General features: G+C 40.8%; 1 protein-coding gene across 2 annotated transcripts in view; it reads right to left on the minus strand.

Annotated features, from left to right (window-relative positions):
- Positions 1-20314, minus strand: part of LRRC2 (leucine rich repeat containing 2) — a 91904-nt gene that overhangs the window by 18813 nt on the left and 52777 nt on the right. For both annotated transcript variants that reach the window (XM_048502712.1, XM_048502713.1), the window contains exon 5: positions 19019-19155. In XM_048502712.1, coding sequence (XP_048358669.1) covers positions 19019-19155 — 137 coding nt within the window. The remainder of the gene's footprint in view (positions 1-19018; positions 19156-20314) is intronic.

Raw genomic sequence — 20314 nt, forward strand, 5'->3', positions numbered from 1 at the left:
GTTTACTTATTTTCAATTAACAGAAAGTTTTAAAGCAGTTTTTTTAAAAAATGGAGCAGATAAAATGTTTTCAGTCAAGCTAGAATGACCTTTGAATAAATACTATTTAACGAGGATGTAAAACTAATAGGGGAAATATATACCATGTTTCCCTAAAAATAAGACAGGGTCTTATATTCATTTTTGCTCCAAAAGATGGTTTAGGGCTTATTTTCAGGGGATGTCTTTTTTTCCCATGATTTTGCACGCCCCCTGCCCACGTGACTAGATCAGCTGCGCCGGGGAATCTGTAACTTGGGCATTTTTGGAGTAGGGCTTATATTTCAAGCATCCTCCAAAAAACCCCAAAAAATCATGCTAGGGCTTATTTTGGGGGTAGGCCTTATTTTCGGGAAAACAGGGTATGTAATTGTTGTTATTTGAAACTGAACAAGAAGAGGTAAAAGAAGTTATGATCAAATGGGCTCAGAACATTGGAAGAAATATCAAGTTAGACAAAGGGACTAAACTGTGGAAATATATTATCACATTTATGTTGAGTATTGCTCAAAGAAAATGTTTATAAAATTTTCTATAGGTGATATCTTATCTCAGTAGCATTATCTAAGATGAATAGACATTGTTCTCCAATGTGTTGGAAATAGGGCACTCTTTTTACTTACGGTAGCAATGTAGGAAGGTGAAAGATTATTGGAAATTGGAAATTGATTAATGAAAAAAACCCAAAAGATTATGAAGATAAAATTTGAAATAACTCCAGAGTCATATTTGTTAGGTATAACTAATAATAAAAGGGTAAAACATAATGTTTTGTTCCTCTACTTGATCACTACAGCCAGGATTATTTTGGCAAAAAACTGGAAACTACAAACAACCCCCACCATAGAAGAATGGATAGAAAAAGTTTGGACTACAGTTGAATTAGGTAAATTGACTGGATTGCTAAGAGAAGGTTCCTTGGGAAAGTTTAAGGCAACTTGGTTCCTATTTTTGAATTATATATTGGAACAATGTAAAATAAGTTTGCCTGTGGTAGGGCTAAAAGATCAGGAGCAAACAAGTATACCCAAAATAAGATACTATGAAAAATAATAAAAATATCTTCATAATAAGGTTATACATCTAAGAAAGCTGGCATAGTAGAAACCACAAAATGGTTAAATGTTGTGAAGTGAAACATACCAAGTTTTTACAAACTTGAGATCAGAGATGGAAGCTAAAGAATATGTCTTGTTGTATATACACCAAGTTGTTTGTTTATGACAATGAACATTCTCAGTTTGTTTTACACTGGTTTTCATTTTTGATGTTTTGAACTCAAGTAGGGATATCTATTCTGACTTGTGTAACGATTTGGTATTGCATTGATTCTTTAATGTGTTTGTGTTTACAGTAGTTTTTAATAAAGTTTTGTGTTGATTTTTTCAAAAAATAAAGAAAGTGACAAAACAAGATTCCAGGATTTGATTCAAATGCAGATATTAAGGAACTATTTCATGAGCTATGGTTTTAAAATAAACTTTTAAAAAGATCACTTTCAAAATAAATTTTAAAAAATAACATTATCTTATGACTTGTTTCTGTTTAAAGTCAGCATCCTGGACTGGGCAACACATATCCTCCACTCATGACTGATATATACATTATAAGTTGATTGACAAATCGTAGATAATCACTGTATCATCACCAACTGTTTGTCAAGGTCAGAGACCAGCCATCCTCCTGTCAAACAGATGTAATGGAATGGGTTGCCTACTCATTCTCTGTAAGGGGATACCTGTTTTCCCATTTGCAGAAAACCCTATTAGACATTACACCCTTCCGGAGCTGCCAAGATAGTCTGCTCTCCAAGCCAACTGGTAAACTGCAAACATTATGTAAAGTTAAGATGAAGATACAATATCTTGAATAATGTTTCACAAGGTAGTAGTATATATAGAAACGGGGTGTTTCTATTTTTTTTATTGTGTTGAAATACCTTGGACAATATATTCAGCATTCCTAATTCTTCCACTGTCAATCTAATGCCTATTCAGACACCTACTTGGCTGATTTTGTTGTTCCATATTCATTCCTGACTATGAGTTTTGATATTTGTTTTTCATAGCCACTAATACCTATTGCCCAGAGTCTTTTGTTCATATTTACTTCTCTCTTACACCTTAGTAATTATCAGTCATTTCTTATTTTACCATTCATATTGATGCTGTTTTTATACTCTATTTAAATGTCATCAGGGAAGGACATGTAGCTCTCTTGAGTGTTGAACTGATCAAAAGCTGCAGCACATGTATCTTCACTTAAAGCATGAAATACTAGGGTATTGATTTAGCAATAAATAATATGCACAGCAATTGCTTGCCAACTAATACTGAGTCAAGGATTGCAATCGAAGAAGAAGAAGAAGAAGAAGAAGAAGAAGAAGAAGAAGAAGAAGAAGAAGAAGAAGAAGAAGAAGAAGAAGAAGAAGAGTTGGATTTATATCCCCCCTTTCTCTCCTTCAAGGAGACTCAAAGGGGCTTGCAAACTCCTTTCACTCCCCTCTTCACAACAAACACCCTGTGAGGTAGGTGGGGCTGACAGAGCTCAGAAGAACTGTGAGTAGCCCAAGGTCACCAGCTGGTGTGTGTTGGGAGTATACAGGCTCATCTGAATTCCTCAGATAAGCCTCCACAGCTCAGGCAGCAGAGCGGGGAATCTAACCCGATTCCTTCAGATTAGAGTACACCTGCTCTTAACCACTACACCACTGATGCTCTAAAGCTGCACTAAAGTTGCACATACAGGTAGCATTATTGTGAGAAAGGGCTGTTTAGAATGATTTGCCACATGTAGGACAGAAAACTAGTAATATCCTCTTTTCCTGAACATTCCTCTCAACAGGCAAAATGTACCAATAGGAGTTAAATGGACTGACTGAAGCCTATTTCACACAATTTGTTGCTGGTGAGTCAGGGAAAGTGCAAATCTGAATATGTATGGGCAAAGATAATAGTAGTGCTTTAACCATCCATGAAAATGAGCACACACATCCATATAAAAGTTCTGAAGGAAGTCAGGTATGCATGTGTTGCACAGATAGAGGAAACTCTGGACATCAGTATAGGCAATACAGTTTGTGCAATCTAATTCATAATTTGAATGTAGGACAAAGGTATCTGCTTCCTTTAGATACCCACTTGGTGCATCTTACATGCTGTTTTACTAATATACCAAACGTATATTCTGGAGACTGCCATGAAAATATACCTTTAAAAATCTACAACATGGCCATTAATTTTTTCACATTTGCTGAACTTATTCACAAGAAGTACCTCTTTTGTACTTTATAACCCCCTGAGATACTAAACTGACACAGAAATATGAAGGAATGACTGGTCAGGTGAGAAAAAAGTTGAGTTTGTTGTACCTCAGAATTTATGGGGATTCTGATTATTCTGTATAAGAAACAAGTCCTCTGAGTTCTTTATTTATGGGGATTCTGATTATATTGTATAAGAAACAAGTCCTCTGAGATCTTTTTTCAGGCTATATTTAACAAACTCTGAGTTTCCACACTGCATTGAAGCAAAATGGAGTTTTATTTCATCTTTTTTCTCTACTGAAATGCTAGCAACAAATCCCTGAAGTACGAGGCACAAAGGAAATTATGGCAACTCAGTAGTATATTTAATAGAGAAAATCTTATATATTTTATTTCCTTTGGAAGACAGATGTGTTATTGCAGCTCTAATAACATTTTATTTTTTGAAACAAATGTGCCAGCCTTATCATTTTACCTAGCTGTTTATTTTGCCACCCTTTCCTTTTTTCTTTTAAGCAGTTTGTTATCCAACTCTGAATCAGTTACAATGCTGACTTTGTGCAAGTTCCATTTTATAGCCTCAGTATTTGACAGTCAAACTACCTGACCAACATTACTTGTGCCATCATTCTTAATCAAAATTGTCATCTGTATTTGACAAATGACCAATATTTCTTATCTTAATAATTTTACTTTAAAATACAGCCTACACAACATCCCAAAGACCTACTGCTTTGCTTCCCAATGCTCTGTCAGTTAAACTTTCACTTGAGAGAAAAGGACACCACGTCCCTGAATAGAAAGGAGTGTTTGATTAATGTGTGCATTTTCAGTTCTGCTTTATTTATTTATTTGTCACTGAAAAGGATTTGATGATAAAGGTCTGTTGCTTCTGAGTTTTAGCATGAACTATCCATTTCATGACATCTACAAATTCTATGGTAATTGGAGTTGCCTAGCTCTGTTCTCTGTCTCGTTTGTCAGTTAGCTGAGTCAAAATCATATTATTTGAAACCAACCTGGAATAGATTATCTAAAGTTCTTTTCACATTTTACAATCATGCAAATCAGGAACCTACAACCAAGGACGTAGGTAAGTGTGGTTCTCGGGTTTAGACACCCCGCATTGCATGTCCGAAGCTCCGCCCCCTCTGTTTGTGGTTTTTTGTATTTTTAAAGTGTTTTTTGTTTTTGGCCTGCAGGGGGAGCAGTTTTTAGGCTAGTGGCACCAAAATTTCAGGGTATCGTCAGGTGACATTCCTGATGATACCAGCCAAGTTTGGTGAAGTTTGGTTTGAAGGGTCCAAAGTTATGGACCTCCAAAAGGGGTGCCCCATCCCCCATTGTTTCCAATGGAAGCTAATAGTAGATGTGTCTACCCATTTGAGGGTCCATATCTTTGGACCCCCTGAATCAAACTTCACTAAACCTGTCTGGTATCATCAGGATAGTCTGCTGCTGATACCACCTCGGTTTGGTGAAGGTTGGTCCAGGGGGTACAAAGTTATGGACTCCCAAAGCGGGTGCCTTCATCCCCCATTGTTTCCAATGGAAGCTAATAGGAGAGTCCATAATTTTGGACCCCCTGAACCAACCTTCACCAAAACTGGATGGTATCATCAGGAGAGTCTCCCAAAGATACCCTGAAAGTTTGGTGCTGCTAGCTTAACAATTGTACCCCTGACAGCAGGCACCCCCCAAATTTTCCCAGATTCTCTTTTTTAAACCCACCCCCTTCAGCATGGATTTAAAGGGAGAATTTGAAATTCCCAGTTTAAACATTGAAAGTGATGTTGTTTCAGGGTGGGGGAGAATCCACCCCAAAACAGCATCACTTTCAAAATTGTTTTATCTGGGGACCTCAGATTCTCCCTTTAAGGTGGATTTAAAAGAAGAATCTGGGCTCCCTAATTTAAACACCATTGAAAGTGATGCTGTTTGGGGGTGGATTCCAGCATCACAGCAGTCGCCCATGGGGAGGGGGTCGCAAACCTCACATTTTGCACTGAGCTCCATTTTCCCTAGCTACCCCTCTGCCTGGAGGGGAGAGAGAAGGGACTGCCAGCTGCCAGCTGAGAGCCCAGCCGGTGGGGGAGGCTGGGCAGGCAGGTCACGGGAGTCTGCCATCCCTTGCCTTGGAGAGCTGCTTTTATAAGCACTTAGGCTGGGGGTGGGGCTTGGGGAGGCATGGCCACTCCCCCAGAGGCAGGTGGGGGCGTGGCCTCACCCCAACCCCCCCATAAAAAATCTATACCTACATCACTGCTACCAACTGTGCATCTGAGGAGTGTGTGCAATCCATGATTCTCCTGAAACATACAGTTGCTCGAGTGAGCAGGGGCAGTGCATGTATTTACCATACTCAGTATATTCAGTATACAGTATATTGAAAAATTCAGGAGACATTTAATATGTACTGGAGTTGTATAAGCATGGTAAATAAACATGCTGCCCTTATTCACACAGTATGGCAACTGCATGTATTAAAGGATCTATGTGATGTTGGTGGACTTCCAATAGACGCAATTGTAATGAACTAAAAGGACTAAAGAGTGAAGATAAATTTGATTAATGTTACAATCCTGTGCTTGATTCCTTGGGAGTAATTTCCAATAAACAGTTTCTGAGCAAACAAGCATATGATTATTTCAGAGGGTAGCCATATTTGGTCTGCAGTAGAAGAGGTCCAGTAGCACCTTGAAGACCAACAAAACTTTCAGGGTATAAGCTTTCGAGAGGGTATCTGATGAAGGTATTCAATTCTCAAAAGCTTATACCTTAAATTTTTTGTTGGTCTATAACTGGATACAAATCAAGCATATGATTATTGCAGCTCCTTTGTATGTACTATTTTTGTAATCACTTGGGCGGGGGCGTGCATTCCACCTTTCCATTTGGGAGTACACCTGTAGCCAGGTTTATTAAAGGGAGCATGGATTATACAAGAAGTATAGATTTTTCTTCAACAGTCAGATGATGATATTCCAGACCAGAGGTTCCCAAATTTTTTGAGCCTGCAGGCACCTTTGAAATTCTGACACAGTGTGGTGGACACAGCTGTCACAGCTTACCTTTAATGACACAGTGAAGATCCATGTGCTGTGATGATCCAGCAAGGCACCTGTTATGCTCTTGAGAAAGAGTGGTACATTTAACTTGTTATGGCTTAAGGGCTCAGTGGCTCCTGAGTGTACACATTTGGCTGTGAATTTTAAGCATTCCACAGTGACATCTAGAGTCTAAGAGCCCCATACAAAGGGGAGTGCTGGTGGAAGACGCATGGGTTTCCCCCACTGGGGATGCCCTCCTCGGGGCACTTGCACCAGCGGGAAGGTGATCCCACTGCTCTTCTGGTGCTCCTGCCCTCCCCTGGTGCTGGATGCCATGCCAGCATCATGAGGCCATAGCCACTGCTGCCAGCATAGTGAGGGAAGGTCATGGCTGTGGCTGAGGGAGGAGCTGACATTAGTTGACTTCCTCCAGGCCAGACATCATGTTATGCTGGCAGCTGGATGTCCCAATTCCCAGGACCTCAGCCAGCAGCATATGGTGGTTGTGGGGCAATGGGGCTTTTCAGAGCCTGTACCACCAGGAAGCCCCTTTGGGAGCAGCAGGATAGCACAGTCACAGTGCTGAGGCTGGCCGCTCAGCCTGTGGATGGGACTGTTAGTATGGTTAAATGTTTAGAATGCTGGTTTGGGGTTGGGAAGACCTGGTTCAAATTTCCACTTAGTCAAGAGGTTCACTGAGGCCCTTTCCGCATGGGCCAAATACGGCGCCCTGGGGACGGCAAAAACAGGGTCGCCAGGGAGCCGTTCACACAGGCGGCGTTGCTGAAACGCAGCAGCGCCGACCGGGCTCGCCTCCACCTCCCCCAGAGCGGCGTCAGGCCGCCTCCAAAAACCTCCCTCCTGGAGGGAGGTTTTTGGAAAACAGCATGTTCCCGCAGGCGCGGTGCAAACGTCACCGCTGGGAACACGCTGTTTTCCCCGTCCCCCCCACTCACCTCGTTGTCCTGCGTCACTCTACTGGACTGCTGAGACCCTCCCTCGCTGTCCTCCGACCCCTGGAGGTCGGAGGGCAGTGTGGGCAGGTCTTGTGAGTCCAGCAGAGCGACGCAGGATGACGAGCGAGAAGCGACTCGTCTTGAAGAGCCACCTCTCCAGCGCCCGGCCTCTGCTGGGGCAGCTCGCATGCTCCCGATGGAAAGCCGGCCCCACCCCTCCACCGGCAGGAATTCTGCCGGTGGAGGGGTGAAGCATTGCACTGAAGGCGGCAACAACAAGCGGCCTTGAAGCTGGAAAATGGCATCTTCTACACCTCTTGAAAGGGCCTGAGTTAGAAGTGGCAATAACTATGTAGGTTGTGGGATGAAGACTGGTATAAAATGCAATAGATAATGAAAATAAAAAAGTCCATTAGTAATCTACTAGTGATTGGGGTGGGGATGTACTCTAAATCTGATGCCAACCTACCAGTTTAGATGCTTAGTTTCTCTTTTCTTTCACAGTTGCCACTTTTTCCAATTTCTTTCTGCTGGCTGCAGAATCAGCTAATAATGAAATGTCACCTCATTGGAACAGGCTACTAAACTTGCTAATCAACAATATTTTGATGCAATTAGGAACTACTGCCATGTAAACTGTTCTATTTGTCGAAAGCTGCGAGGGTTTTATAATTTTCTTTTGAAGCACCAAGTAAATCAATCACCGCTTGCCATGTGGAAAACAAAAAGTTTCTTACAGTGGTAATTTTATTTGCAGGCAATTTAAATTAAAATAGCCTCCCTCTAACTGGGCATAGTTACTTTGCAACCTATGAAATATTAGTTGACAGCTTTTCTCTATCCTGGAAAAGAATACTAAAGGTTCACTTCAGAACAGAAAATATTGAGGACATTTTTAAAAGATAATACCAGAAAAATAGAATGCTGAATAGGGATAGCAATGGCAGATGCTAAATAAATGTCAAGGGAAAGGATGGGAGGTAAATGTTAAGGCTTAGCTAAATGACACTGATCTTTGGCTGAGTGCTATTATAGCAGCAACATTTCAATGACTGATACTTTGAAGATGTTATCTGGTGGTTTGATTGATACTGATGTAGCAGGATGGCAATTGCTTACATGTAGCATTACTAAATCATACATTCCTGATAGCAGTGAAAGCCACTTTGATTCCTGATAAACACCAGATCATCCTTTCTATAAAGTAGCACTGTGACTTGTGAATATCACATTTGATGCTAATATACCTTTTAGATTTACATGAGTGTTGTACTAAAACATTTTCAAAGGGACTAATCAATGCCACTACTGGCAAGAAGAAGGCAGATTTGGGGTGTGTTCCTCAATGTAACAGATTTAATAAATCTCTATGCTTGGCTCAATTTTCCCATAGATGTGCTATGCCACTTAATGGAAGAAGAAAGGGTAACTACTCTCAAATATTTGAACTGTAGCTGGGCTAGATTGTATTTTCAGATGGGCTAGACAGAAGAGCAGTTTCTGACTCTTTAGAAGGGAGCTAGATTTTATTTACATCTCTGTGACATGGCAGCTATTGGCTACCCTAAGATGCAAAACAGCATTTGTGTCAATGGGGAAGACTGAATGGAGGGCTATTTAAAGCAATTGCAAAGTCCATAATGTGGAATTACACTTTATAGTAATTCTTGATGTTCAGAAGATAAGCTCTTGAATCAGTAATGGCTTCTTGTGTGGGATTTCTGTAATCTAAAAATCAAGAGATTAAGGAATTGTTCTGAGTCAATATGAAGCTGTAGGCATATACAATTTGCCATATATAAATGGATGATTAGTGATATTTGTTGATGCCCTTTGGTAATTAGATCTACATGAACATAAAGCTAAACCTATATAACCAGCACTGTATTGAGAGATTGCATTAACACACCTAGTGTGGGTGTGTGCACACACACAAATGTACAGTCTTAAATAGGCAGGAAAAAACAGAGGATGGGGTATTTGGTCAGGAAGCATCTTTTCAGTATGTGCTTAATGTCTGGGCCTCTCTCTGGGTTGCTGAATCTCCCCTTTCATGTTTCCTTTCTCACTGTGCTTGCAACACAGATAACAGTGGCATCTCTGGGCCTCTCTGAAAAGGGAGGGGAGCCAGATGGCTCTTTAATTTCCCCGACTTTGGGAAGGTCTTTTGTTGTCCAACACTTCTTTTCTTGCTTTTACTTTACGTAGATGGGGGCAGGAGAGGGAGTGATCAACAGAAGTAATAAAGCCACTGGCAATAGGGTGATGGGTTAGAACTGTCTTTGCAAAGCCAGAGGTTCAGTGTTCTTCCCAATAAAGTCTACAGCATGATAAATCCCAGTGTCTGTCACTGAATGAATCCTAGACCTGACACATCTCTAGGCTTAGTGGAATGCAGACTGATTTAAAATATAGATCTGGATATGTTATGGTGATGGTCCCTTCCCTGATCTCCTGACACTACCAACAACTTTATTGTGTTGTAGTTTGATACATCTTGTAAGAGATTGGTTAGTACAAGAGATTCCTGGAAGAAATACTGTATATCCTAGGCTATAAAGCTAGGAAACTATGTCAGATTTCCAATATGTCTGCTCATGAGGAAAAAAAAAGAATTCTGATAGTGAGAATGATACTATGGTCCACACTCTAAACTGAATACTAGTATAGATTCAGGAGGTCATTACTAATCATAGTGCACAATTATGTTGATTAAACTTTGGAAAACAGTGCCATGACATCTGGGACAAACTTTGGAACAAGCCATAAAATCCAAAGTGTATGGAATTAGAGAATTCTGGGTATCCTTATGATAATTCTGAATGGACAAAGTGTTGCATATGACCAAAAAGGTGCAAGATGCGAGGTTAGATCCAACAAATTGAAAACATTTCAAGTTCACATTCTCATTGCAAACAAAAAGTCACACTGGTGGGTCACCCTAACCCTTGTTACAAAAACAGACCAACAGATCATCTGGGGGGGGGGGCTGCAATTCTCCTTTTTTTGCTATTATTTCATACCTTTCCCATAGATCTCCTGACTCCAAGAAGCTGCAGGTAGCTGCAGTGCAAAAGGCAACTTTTCACCAGTTTACTCAATTCATGGTTGATTAATTCTAACTCTCAGAAATGTAACTCCCTATCTGCCTTGAAGAAGAAAAGTGTTTATAGGGAAGTTGTACCCATGATGCTCTAACTTTCTTTCTTGGGCACTTAAAAATAATAAATTACATTCTGATAAAGAGTAAGGCCAACATCAAGGAGCACATATGGAGTTGGATCCTATGAACGCAACCAGAAAAACAATGCCATTCCGTTTAGCAAAAGCAGCCCTTCCGTTAGCAGAAGAGCACTTCTGTCAGGATTCTTTGGTTCTAATAAGCCTCTATTGTTCATACATTTAAATCACATGGCCATCTTTGCTTAGTCTTTATTTATATTTTGTAGCTGGTATGACTTAAACTTGTTGTCATTGAAAACTTAAACTCCTTGGCCATTTATACATGCACTGCTTATCCCATGGCTGAGAAGCAGTCAGTTCTCTAACTTCCCTCACAGTGGGGCTTTGCATTTACATCATTCTTCCCACCCCCACCACAGATTTTTGTTTCTACCATTTTGCCAACCCTGCCTCTGTTAATGCCATGCAACCTCCATTTGGGAGATTGCCTGTGCTTTTTTAAAGAGCTGTCTTGCCTAGTGATAGATCATTGAATGCCTTGATGATTTCACTTGGTTTCCTGCCTCAGTCTACCATTTGAGCAATAGACTTTAAATGTGAACATTAAAAAATGGAAGCCAATGAGGTATTCAGTAGAGAGGAATGTCAGGAGCTGAAAGTATAACAGCTGCATGGCAAAACCCTTGATTGCCTTAATGGACTGCTGAAGGACTAACTACAGTCACCTGTTAGCAGTCAGCCAAAGGGAATGACTAAGCATGATTGCATCAGCTATATATATGAGTCATGTGACCTTTGACTGTACTAGCCATAGGCTAATTAATGTATCATAGTGTATATAAGTAAGCTAACTCAGTTAAGCATGTTCCTTGCTGGGGACAGGACCTAAGCCGAAGGCTCTGTCCGTTTAAACTGTATATATATTGTATCAATGCCAATTACATCTCTTTCTTTGGCGTGAACTCCCACTGGCTCCAGTGGTTATTGCCGCGACTCTTGTATATGCTCAGATTGCCTTCAGCTGTCAACTTCGTGTCAGGTTATGGGCCCAGTTGCCGCTTAGGCGTCGTACAACCCACTGGTGAGTAACATTGCCTAGTGGGTGGAAAGGCCCCGAAGAGTGTGGCAGTAGTCATGGACGAGGTCCTACTCATGGGCTGCTGTTTGAATGGCCTCAATGAGTCCAATTATGTCTCATGGGCAGAGAAAATGAAATGCTTCCTCATCCGGGAAGGGACTCTGGAAAGCTGCACAGAAAAGCTCCAGATATGGGCTGATGATGATGAGGTGGAGGCTGATGAGAAAGCCAAGAGCAGCCATTGTTCTAGCAGTGGAAAACAGCCAATTGGTGTTCCCTCGCGCAGGATAAGAACAACAGCTTTGGGGTGTTGGATCTGCCCTGAAAAGAGTTGTACCAGAGGAGGGACAACAGCGGAGCTCCAAGCTGATTCTGGTGCGTAGAGCTCTTTAATCTCAAGTTGCATGAAGGCAATGTGATTTCCCATCTACGCAACAAAATGAGAGCACTCTGCTGATTTGTCCGATAGAGAGGTTTGGCTTTTGATAATAATCCTGCAAGAAGCTTTGATTTTTGCCTCTCTTCTCTTGGCACAACAATGGGACCCATTAGTGGATGGTTTACAAAGTGTGCCAGAGGATTGAATTTAATCTTTGGACTATGTGTCCGGGAGGCTTTTTTGGAATGGAAGGGGGCAAAGGAGTTTCACGTGCCACTACCCTCAGCCTCCAGTGAACAACAGCATCAGCAAGGACCCGAGGTGACAAAGCTCTACGGCAGAAGCGAGATGCTGTTACGCCGAGATGTTACACCTGTGGAGCAACCAACCACCTAGCGAGGAATTGCCAGCCCGCAGGGCGACAGCGTCCTAGATCGTCCAGCAACAGGCTGTGCAGAGGGACCCGGGGAAAGGAAGCCGCCTTTCTGGTGCAGCGATACCCAAGCACCAAAATCTACGTGGCTTTTTTGGACACGTACCGGGGTCCTACAGAACATATAGTAGCAAAGGGCAAAAGTTCGCTGCAGAAGAAGAGGGACACCGGATATTGGAGAAGTGACTCTTGCTGACTGCTCTGCAGCTGTTGTACAGTCCCAAGGAGAAGTGTTTTTTACCTACAGCTATGGGGATTACCCTGCAGAGCGATGTTACACATACTCAAGTATGGCGCATAATCTATTAAGCGTGTCCGGAAGGTTGGCACTGGATGGGTATGTATGTACTTTTACACTGGGACAGGGTGCTCCACATAGCCAGGGATAGGGGACATTGTGGCACAGGGTGTATTAAGTAACAGACTTTATAAATTAACTGTGGACAGTAACACCCCTGTGACATGTGATGTTCCCAACTACTGTAGTCGTGCGGGTAAATGACCCACTGCACTCCAGCTAATTGTGTGCACAACTTCCACAGGAAATGTGGGCATGTGAGCTTCCAAAAGTACTCTCAAACAAACAGCACAAATGTGGCAGTGGTACGGTGCAATTTGCCAAATGTGATTGCTTTTCTAGAGTGCAAAGTGTATTGTTTGAGTGGGAAAGTGAAACGCATGTCCAGTGGCAAGACAAAGCCCAAGGGTAACTAAGGACCCTTTCACTTTGGTGCACTCGCGATATAGCACAATCGTGATGAGTAAGTTTCCGCCGGGGGGTGCCAAATATGTGTTTGTAATTGTGGGCCGATGCCACACGCTTTCCACTTTTCTCCTATTTCTTAAAAAAGAAGAGTGAAGCCTTCCATGTATTTAAATTATGGCATACAAGGATCTGTAAACAATTTGGATGTGATGTGAAAACAATCCAGATTGATGGTGCCGGAGAATTCCTAAGCAACCAATTTACTGAGTGGCTAAAACAAGCGAGGAATAGATAGACTAGTGTCTAATGCCTATGTGCATTCTGAAAATGGTTTAGCAGAGAGAAAGATTGGTGTACTGAAACAAATGGTGCGCTGTGCCATGCTGGACACCTAAATGCAAAGGATAGTCTCTGGGCGGAGGCATGGGCTTACTGTGGCATTATGTCATGAACAGATTATTCAGCGAAGCACTCAGTGACATCCATTATATAGGAAGCTGTATGGTAAGGCACCTAAGTTAGACCACCTTCATACTTTTGGTTCATATGCCAATGTTCTGGTGCCTCCACAGAAAAGAAAACGAAAGGTGCACTCACAAAGGCTTCAGTTTGTGGGTGTCCAAGTGGGTATGAAGGCTTTCAGGTTCCTATTACCAAATGGTCAGGTACTATTTTCCAGAAGTGCTGAGTTTGAGAAGCATTCTGGTTGGTCCCGTCTGCATAGCAATTTAGACTCCCTGCTTTCTAAGCAAGAAAGTCCATCTGTCATTCTGCCATATGCTGATAAACATATTGAGAGAAGGAGACAAAGAACTGAAAGTGAAAGTTCTTCTGAGGTAGAGTGTGAAAGACACAAGTCTAGTGTTCCTTTTAAAGCTGAATCAGACTCAGAAAGTGATAAGGAGAAAGAACCAATTCCCAAAAGGTCTGCACGTGTGACTAAAGGGAAACCACCCCAGAGGTTTGGGTATGACACACAACACAAAATGAAAACAGAGAATGGAGCTGTGAATGTTTTACAAACAAATACTGATGAATGGTCTAGAACCAAACAATTATCAAGAGGTTTTGCACAGGGATGAAGTTGAGCAAAAGCGATGGTTTGAGGCTATGAACTCAGAGTTCAAATCTTTAATCGACCTAGATGTTTTCACTGAGGTTGATATGCCAAAAGGAAGAACTCTGTTGGACTCCAGATGGGTCTATAAAAGAAAGCTTTTAGCGAATGGTGAAACGCTTTTTTAAAGCCAGATTAGTAGCTAGAGGTTTCAAACAAAATTTTCCTGAGGACTTTACTGAAACCTATGCTGCTACAGCTAGGTATGAATCCATCAGGTTGTGTTTGGCTATTGCTGAACAAAGGGGGTATGTCTCCAAGCAACTAGATGTGTGTACCGCCTACCTGAATGCAAAGGTGGATGAGGAGATATATATGAGACCACCACCTGGTTACAGGTGTAAAACAAATAAGGTTTGGTTACTGAAACGTGCTCTTTATGGTTTAAAACAATCAGCACATATGTGGAGAAACCATTTAGATGACCTGTTGGTGAAAGGGTTTTCAAAGTTGTGCCACTGATTCCTGTGTCTATAAAACAGGGAAACCAGGTGCTGAAACGTTCCTAGTAGTGTGGGTCGATGACATCATAATCCTAACAGAAACCGAAAAGGAACTGAACAAAGTGTTTCAGACTTTAAGTAAACACATTAAAGTGCGTGATCTAGGTGAAATAAAATCCTACCTAAGTATGGAATTTGTACAAACTGCTGAGGGTTTATTACTGCACCAAGAGGGTAAAATAAAAGAGCTCTTGGAGAGAACACAAATGGTTAACTCACTCAGCAAGCAAACACCCATGGTAGTAGGTTTCCAAGAACTAGACAGGACACAAGAATGTGATGACTCCGGTCTCTACAGAAGTGTAATCGGGTCTTTGCAGTATATTGCTTCCAGTAGCAGACCAGATATTTCACATGCTGTCAACATACTCAGTAGACGATGCCAACAACCAACTCAAACAGACTGGACTGGGGTAAAAAGGGTACTGAAATACCTTAATGCAACCATGTCTAAAGGTTTACTGCTGTGTCCAGACCAAACTACCAACATTGCTGGATATGCAGATAGCAGTTTTGCGAATGAAGAGAACAATATGTCTTGTACCGGGTATGTGATAACCTACGCAGGTGTACCCATTTTATGGGCATCATTTAAGCAAAAACTAGTAGCACAAAGCAGCTGTGAGGCCGAATACAGCGCTGTGAATAGTTGTGCTTTAGACATGCAATGGGTGTCTGAATTAGCTAAAGACTTAGGTCTCAAGGTACCAAAACCAAGCATATTATTCAATGACTCTCAAAGTTGTATACAGTCTCTTAAAGGCGAATCTGTTAAGACCAGAACAAAGTATATAGGAGTACGCTAACAAAACATCAGACAGATGATTCAAACAGGACTCATAGAGGCAAGCTTCCTACCTTCACAGGACAATAAGGCAGACATCCTGACCAAGCCATTAACCTCTATAAAACATGAAAGAGGCGCAGAGTTGTTGGGTATAACTGATGCATCTCTGAAATAAGTCAGCCATGTTATGGAATGTAAGGCATACACTGAATTGATATATGTGTAAATGTAATTGTTAATGTGATAAACAAAAATGTGATGTAGGTTTGCCAAGCATCTGGGAAGGGGTGTCAGGAGCTGAAAGTATAACAGCTGCATGGCAAAACCCTTGATTGCCTTAATGGACTGCTGAAGGACTAACTACAGTCACCTGTTAGCAGTCAGCCAAAGGGAATGACTAAGCATGATTGCATCAGCTATATATATGAGTCATGTGACCTTTGACTGTACTAGCCATAGGCTAATTAATGTATCATAGTGTATATAAGTAAGCTAACTCAGTTAAGCATGTTCCTTGCTGGGGACAGGACCTAAGCCGAAGACTCTGTCCGTTTAAACTGTATATATTGTATCAATGCCAATACATTCTTTCTTTGCGTGAACTCCCTGGCTCCAGTGGTTATTGCCGCACTCTGTATATGCTCAGTTGCGCCTACGCTGTCAACTCGTGTCAAGGAATACCATGGTGTGAGCGATGGAAGGAGGGGAAGAGAGATAAAACCTGATAAAATGCTAATACAATGGAATCTCCCTCACTTTTCCTGCAAAGGGAGAAAAAAGGTTGAACTTTAAAGCTTTAGGAAACCATGGGGATTACCTGATCTGAGATTATCTGATCTGAGAATGGGGTGAATGCCATAGCAGGAAAAAGGTGTGTATAACTGAGAATCAAACCTGAAAGGATTGTACACTCAAAGGAAAGGACACACATGCATAAATGGCCTTTGCATTCAAAATTCATGTGGAAGGTAAAGTGTGGATCACCATTTTCAAAGTAGCAGATGTATCCGCCATAAGACAAACATTTGGCTACATCGAGATGCTTGTCAATATTGCCAAAATTCACAGCTAGAAAATATAGTATTGTTAAGTGTTTAACAGAGAACTTTTGATGGATATGTTTCATGTTAAGACTAGGTTTTCTTCCTTAGCTACTTGCCCACCATCTTTTTATTTAGCCTCTTCCAAATATTTCTAAGAGCTCAAGGAGGTAAATGGTTTTGTGTATCTCCACTGACATCTGACATCTGACACCTCACCCACTGCCCTTTTCCTTTTCACACCCTTCTGTTAATATTGGGATTTACATGTTATGCCAACCTCAACCTCACTCCTCCTCCAACCCAGCTGCTCTTTTCCTTAGATTGACAGAGTTTTGGCAGACAGTGAGGCTGAGCAATCTTTGGCACAATCTTTACACAGGTCTGAACAGGGAAGAACAGGAGTCTTAAACAGAGATGAGATTAAAAATTTCTGTAAAGGAAACTTGATAAATGAAAACAAGGTAGCAACATATAATTTCAGAGATTGCTGCTGCCAAATCTGGCCCTCCCTCCCATAATGCGTTAGTTTTGTTTCTCTGCACTCACAAATCCAACAGATATGTTAAGCATATAGAAAAAATTCCTTCTGAAATACATTAGGTCTATATTGCCTAAGTATGGTTGCATTGCATCTACTGTTTTAATTTTGTTTTTGTGTATGTTTCAATAGTTCAATAGTGGCACAGGGGATAGCACACAAAATAGTGTGGCATATAAGGAGTTGTTTGTTGCAGGTACTAGCAAATAGATTCTTATGGCATTTCGACAAGCACATAGGAATGGCATCAAGTACTCTTACGGATATTTCAGCTCATTGAAAAGTATCGTTTTCTCTATGACAAAATATTGCAGTATTTATTTTTCTATTGATCAAATGCAATTTCTCCATAACATAAATACTTATTTTGAGGAAATGCAATCTCCCTACAAGTTCCAAACTATTTCTGATTTATCATGCACCAAAATATCTTGAAGAGCTCTAAAGACATTTTTCATAAATTACAAATTATATGTGAATGAACCATACTCATCAGAATGCATATTCTTTTTTTTAATTATTTTTTTCATTTTGTCTATTTCATTAGCAATATTCAGAAGGGACATGTCACAGACAAGTAGATATCAGGGAGCATAGATTATACTGAAAGTCTGATCACAAAGAAATGAGATCCACTGATAGAAGAGTGCTTAGAACTGTATTCTAAGTTGAATATTATAAAAATTGTAGCCTATGTCCTCATATATTATAGGGTCAAAATGAATATGTTTGATATACTGCCTCCTAAACCTGGTTCAAAGACCTGCCTACCATGATGTTGTATTTTAGACAGACTACTGGTTCAGCATCATGGTAAAATCAGTGCTGCCTTCCCTAAGGAAGTAGTAAGCTAAATGGCAATTCTGTTGTTTTATTCTAAACATTTGCTGGGTTAATCTGGTATTGCTTCAATGGCTGCTGCAGTGACTGCAAACATATTATTTAAAGTTTTATTTGTTCAAAGCCTAATGCTTGGCAATTGAAAAAAAATGTTAGCATTAAATTGAATGCTTGTGTACCGTTTGACACAAAATGCCAAGATGCTAAACAGAAATATTTTCATATCCACAAAATTATAATACACCAATTATCCCACAAGATATATTGAGAGTATGGAATAAAGAATACAAGTTTTAAATCAGTGACAGTTTCCATACTTTGAATGCACTGAAGTGTATGTCTACATTGTACAGTTATACCACTGATTCACCAGCCTCATACAGTTGACCTGATGGACTCCCTGAGGTCCCAGAAAGAGTTCTTTCTCAGCATGGCTACCAATCCTTTTGAATGGATGTGCTTTAGAACATCGGATCTTCTGCCTGCCAAGTTCCTCTGTTCTACTTCTGAATACTCTATTCTCTCCATGTAATTGAACAGATATGGCTCCAACTCAATTGAGTATGAACATCTAACTTTAATCCTATTACAGGGTTGAATGTGCTTCACTGTTCTTTAGAAGAGTATTTGCAGCAGCCTAGAGCAGAATATGTAACTGAATCTCTGCCAAACAGTTTTTGCTACTAATGGCAGCCTTGGAAACTAGCCACATGCTTTTAAAGGGCCATTCCCAAGTAGCAGAGAATTGCACAGATAAATCTGTCCATATAATTTTGTTTTTAAATGGCTGTAAGCCATTTATACTATTAGCATTGTATAGAGTACCTCAACATAATTGTGCTCTTTTACATACACAAATACAAATGGACATCAGCAATTAGACAGTTATATGCTCTATTGTGTTTTACCAACAATGAGGGTTTTCATGAATTCTTATTATTTATCGTTAAAATATCTTTGTGAAATAGGTTGGATTGGTGGAAATTGGTTTCTGTGAATGTCTATCAACTGTGTACATCTTTAAATCATACAGTCATCTTTGCTTAGTTTTTTAAAAGTTCACATTCATTAGTATATTGGAAGTTAAAGTTAAATTCTTACTTCGAATGGCAGCTCTATTAGCTCAAGGTTTCCAGACAAATCAACTTTTTCCAGATTTTCACAATTTCCCAATTCAGGAGGAACTGTCTTCAAATGGTTAAAACTGACATTGAGTTCTTTCAGGTTTTTTAAACAACCTGTAAAATAAAGAGTTAAAATCAGCCATAACTGAAAGGATTCAGGAAGGAGGACCAGATTTGATACAATTCTATGTGTTAAAAAGATTAATATAAATAACTTCACACAGAAGACATCTCAAACATGATCCCTTCTAAAACTATTAGAAAACATGAAACCCCTACAGAACTACTCTAGTTATTCTAGAACTGTAGGTGTCTTTGATCAATATATCCCATTCTATTCAATGCTTGAAGAGGCAGCCACTGGTATGCAACATGGTAGACAAAGCCAACTTTTTCTGTTCTGCAGATTCAGCATGTGAAGGCTGCCCCGGTTCCATATCACTCCACAAGCAATAAAATACAAATGGGAGAATTAAAAGGCCTTGCAGAGCAGATAGAACCCTCCTTCACCTTCCTCAATTGTTTTGTTCTTTCTCCTGCATGTTCCCCTTTCATCCCTCTCAGTTCTTTGTGCATTTTTAAAATCTGCAGGTTGGGAGAATCATGAGGATTAAATATATTATAAAATCCTGATAATCTCTCTTTCATTTCATATGGTAAAACTTGAGTTGTGTTCTGGAATTGCAAGGAATTTTAACTCAATTTTAACTGAAGAAGCAAGATTGGCTTAGTATGCACTCAAAATTGAGAACCATTTGGTAACAGGTATAAAACCCCCCCAAAATTGGCTTTCATATGTAGCTAAAGAATCACAGGGAAGGTAGGGAACTACAAAAAGTGAAGCAGGACTTACCCGCGGCGCAGTTGCAGCAGGGGAGGATCGAGCGGCTGCTCTCCTTCCCCTTATGCCTCGGAGGGTGGTCATGTGATGGTTGGAACCGTCATGTGACAAGGGAGCCGGGCAGGCTATATAAGCTGGTGCCCGGCTGGGCTTGGCCTCTTCACGAGGACTGTGAGCAAGCAGACCCACCCTCCCTCCCTAAGTGATGTGGCAGTGTTATGTATGTTATTTAATATTATGATTTTTGTCACAGTCTGGGTGGTTTTTGGGGGCATAGGGGCACATCCTTATCGGGTAGGCAGGCTTGCATGCAAGACCTTCCTGCAATGGGGGCCTCAATAAGAGGTCTGGGTGTTGTGGAGGGCTTGTCGGTGCAGGCCTGGAGGTCCTGTTTCGAGCTCGCCATCCCCAGCAGGTGTCACAAAATGGGTA

This window comes from Sphaerodactylus townsendi, linkage group LG07 (genome assembly GCF_021028975.2).
Source record: "Sphaerodactylus townsendi isolate TG3544 linkage group LG07, MPM_Stown_v2.3, whole genome shotgun sequence".
NCBI lineage: Eukaryota > Metazoa > Chordata > Lepidosauria > Squamata > Sphaerodactylidae > Sphaerodactylus > Sphaerodactylus townsendi.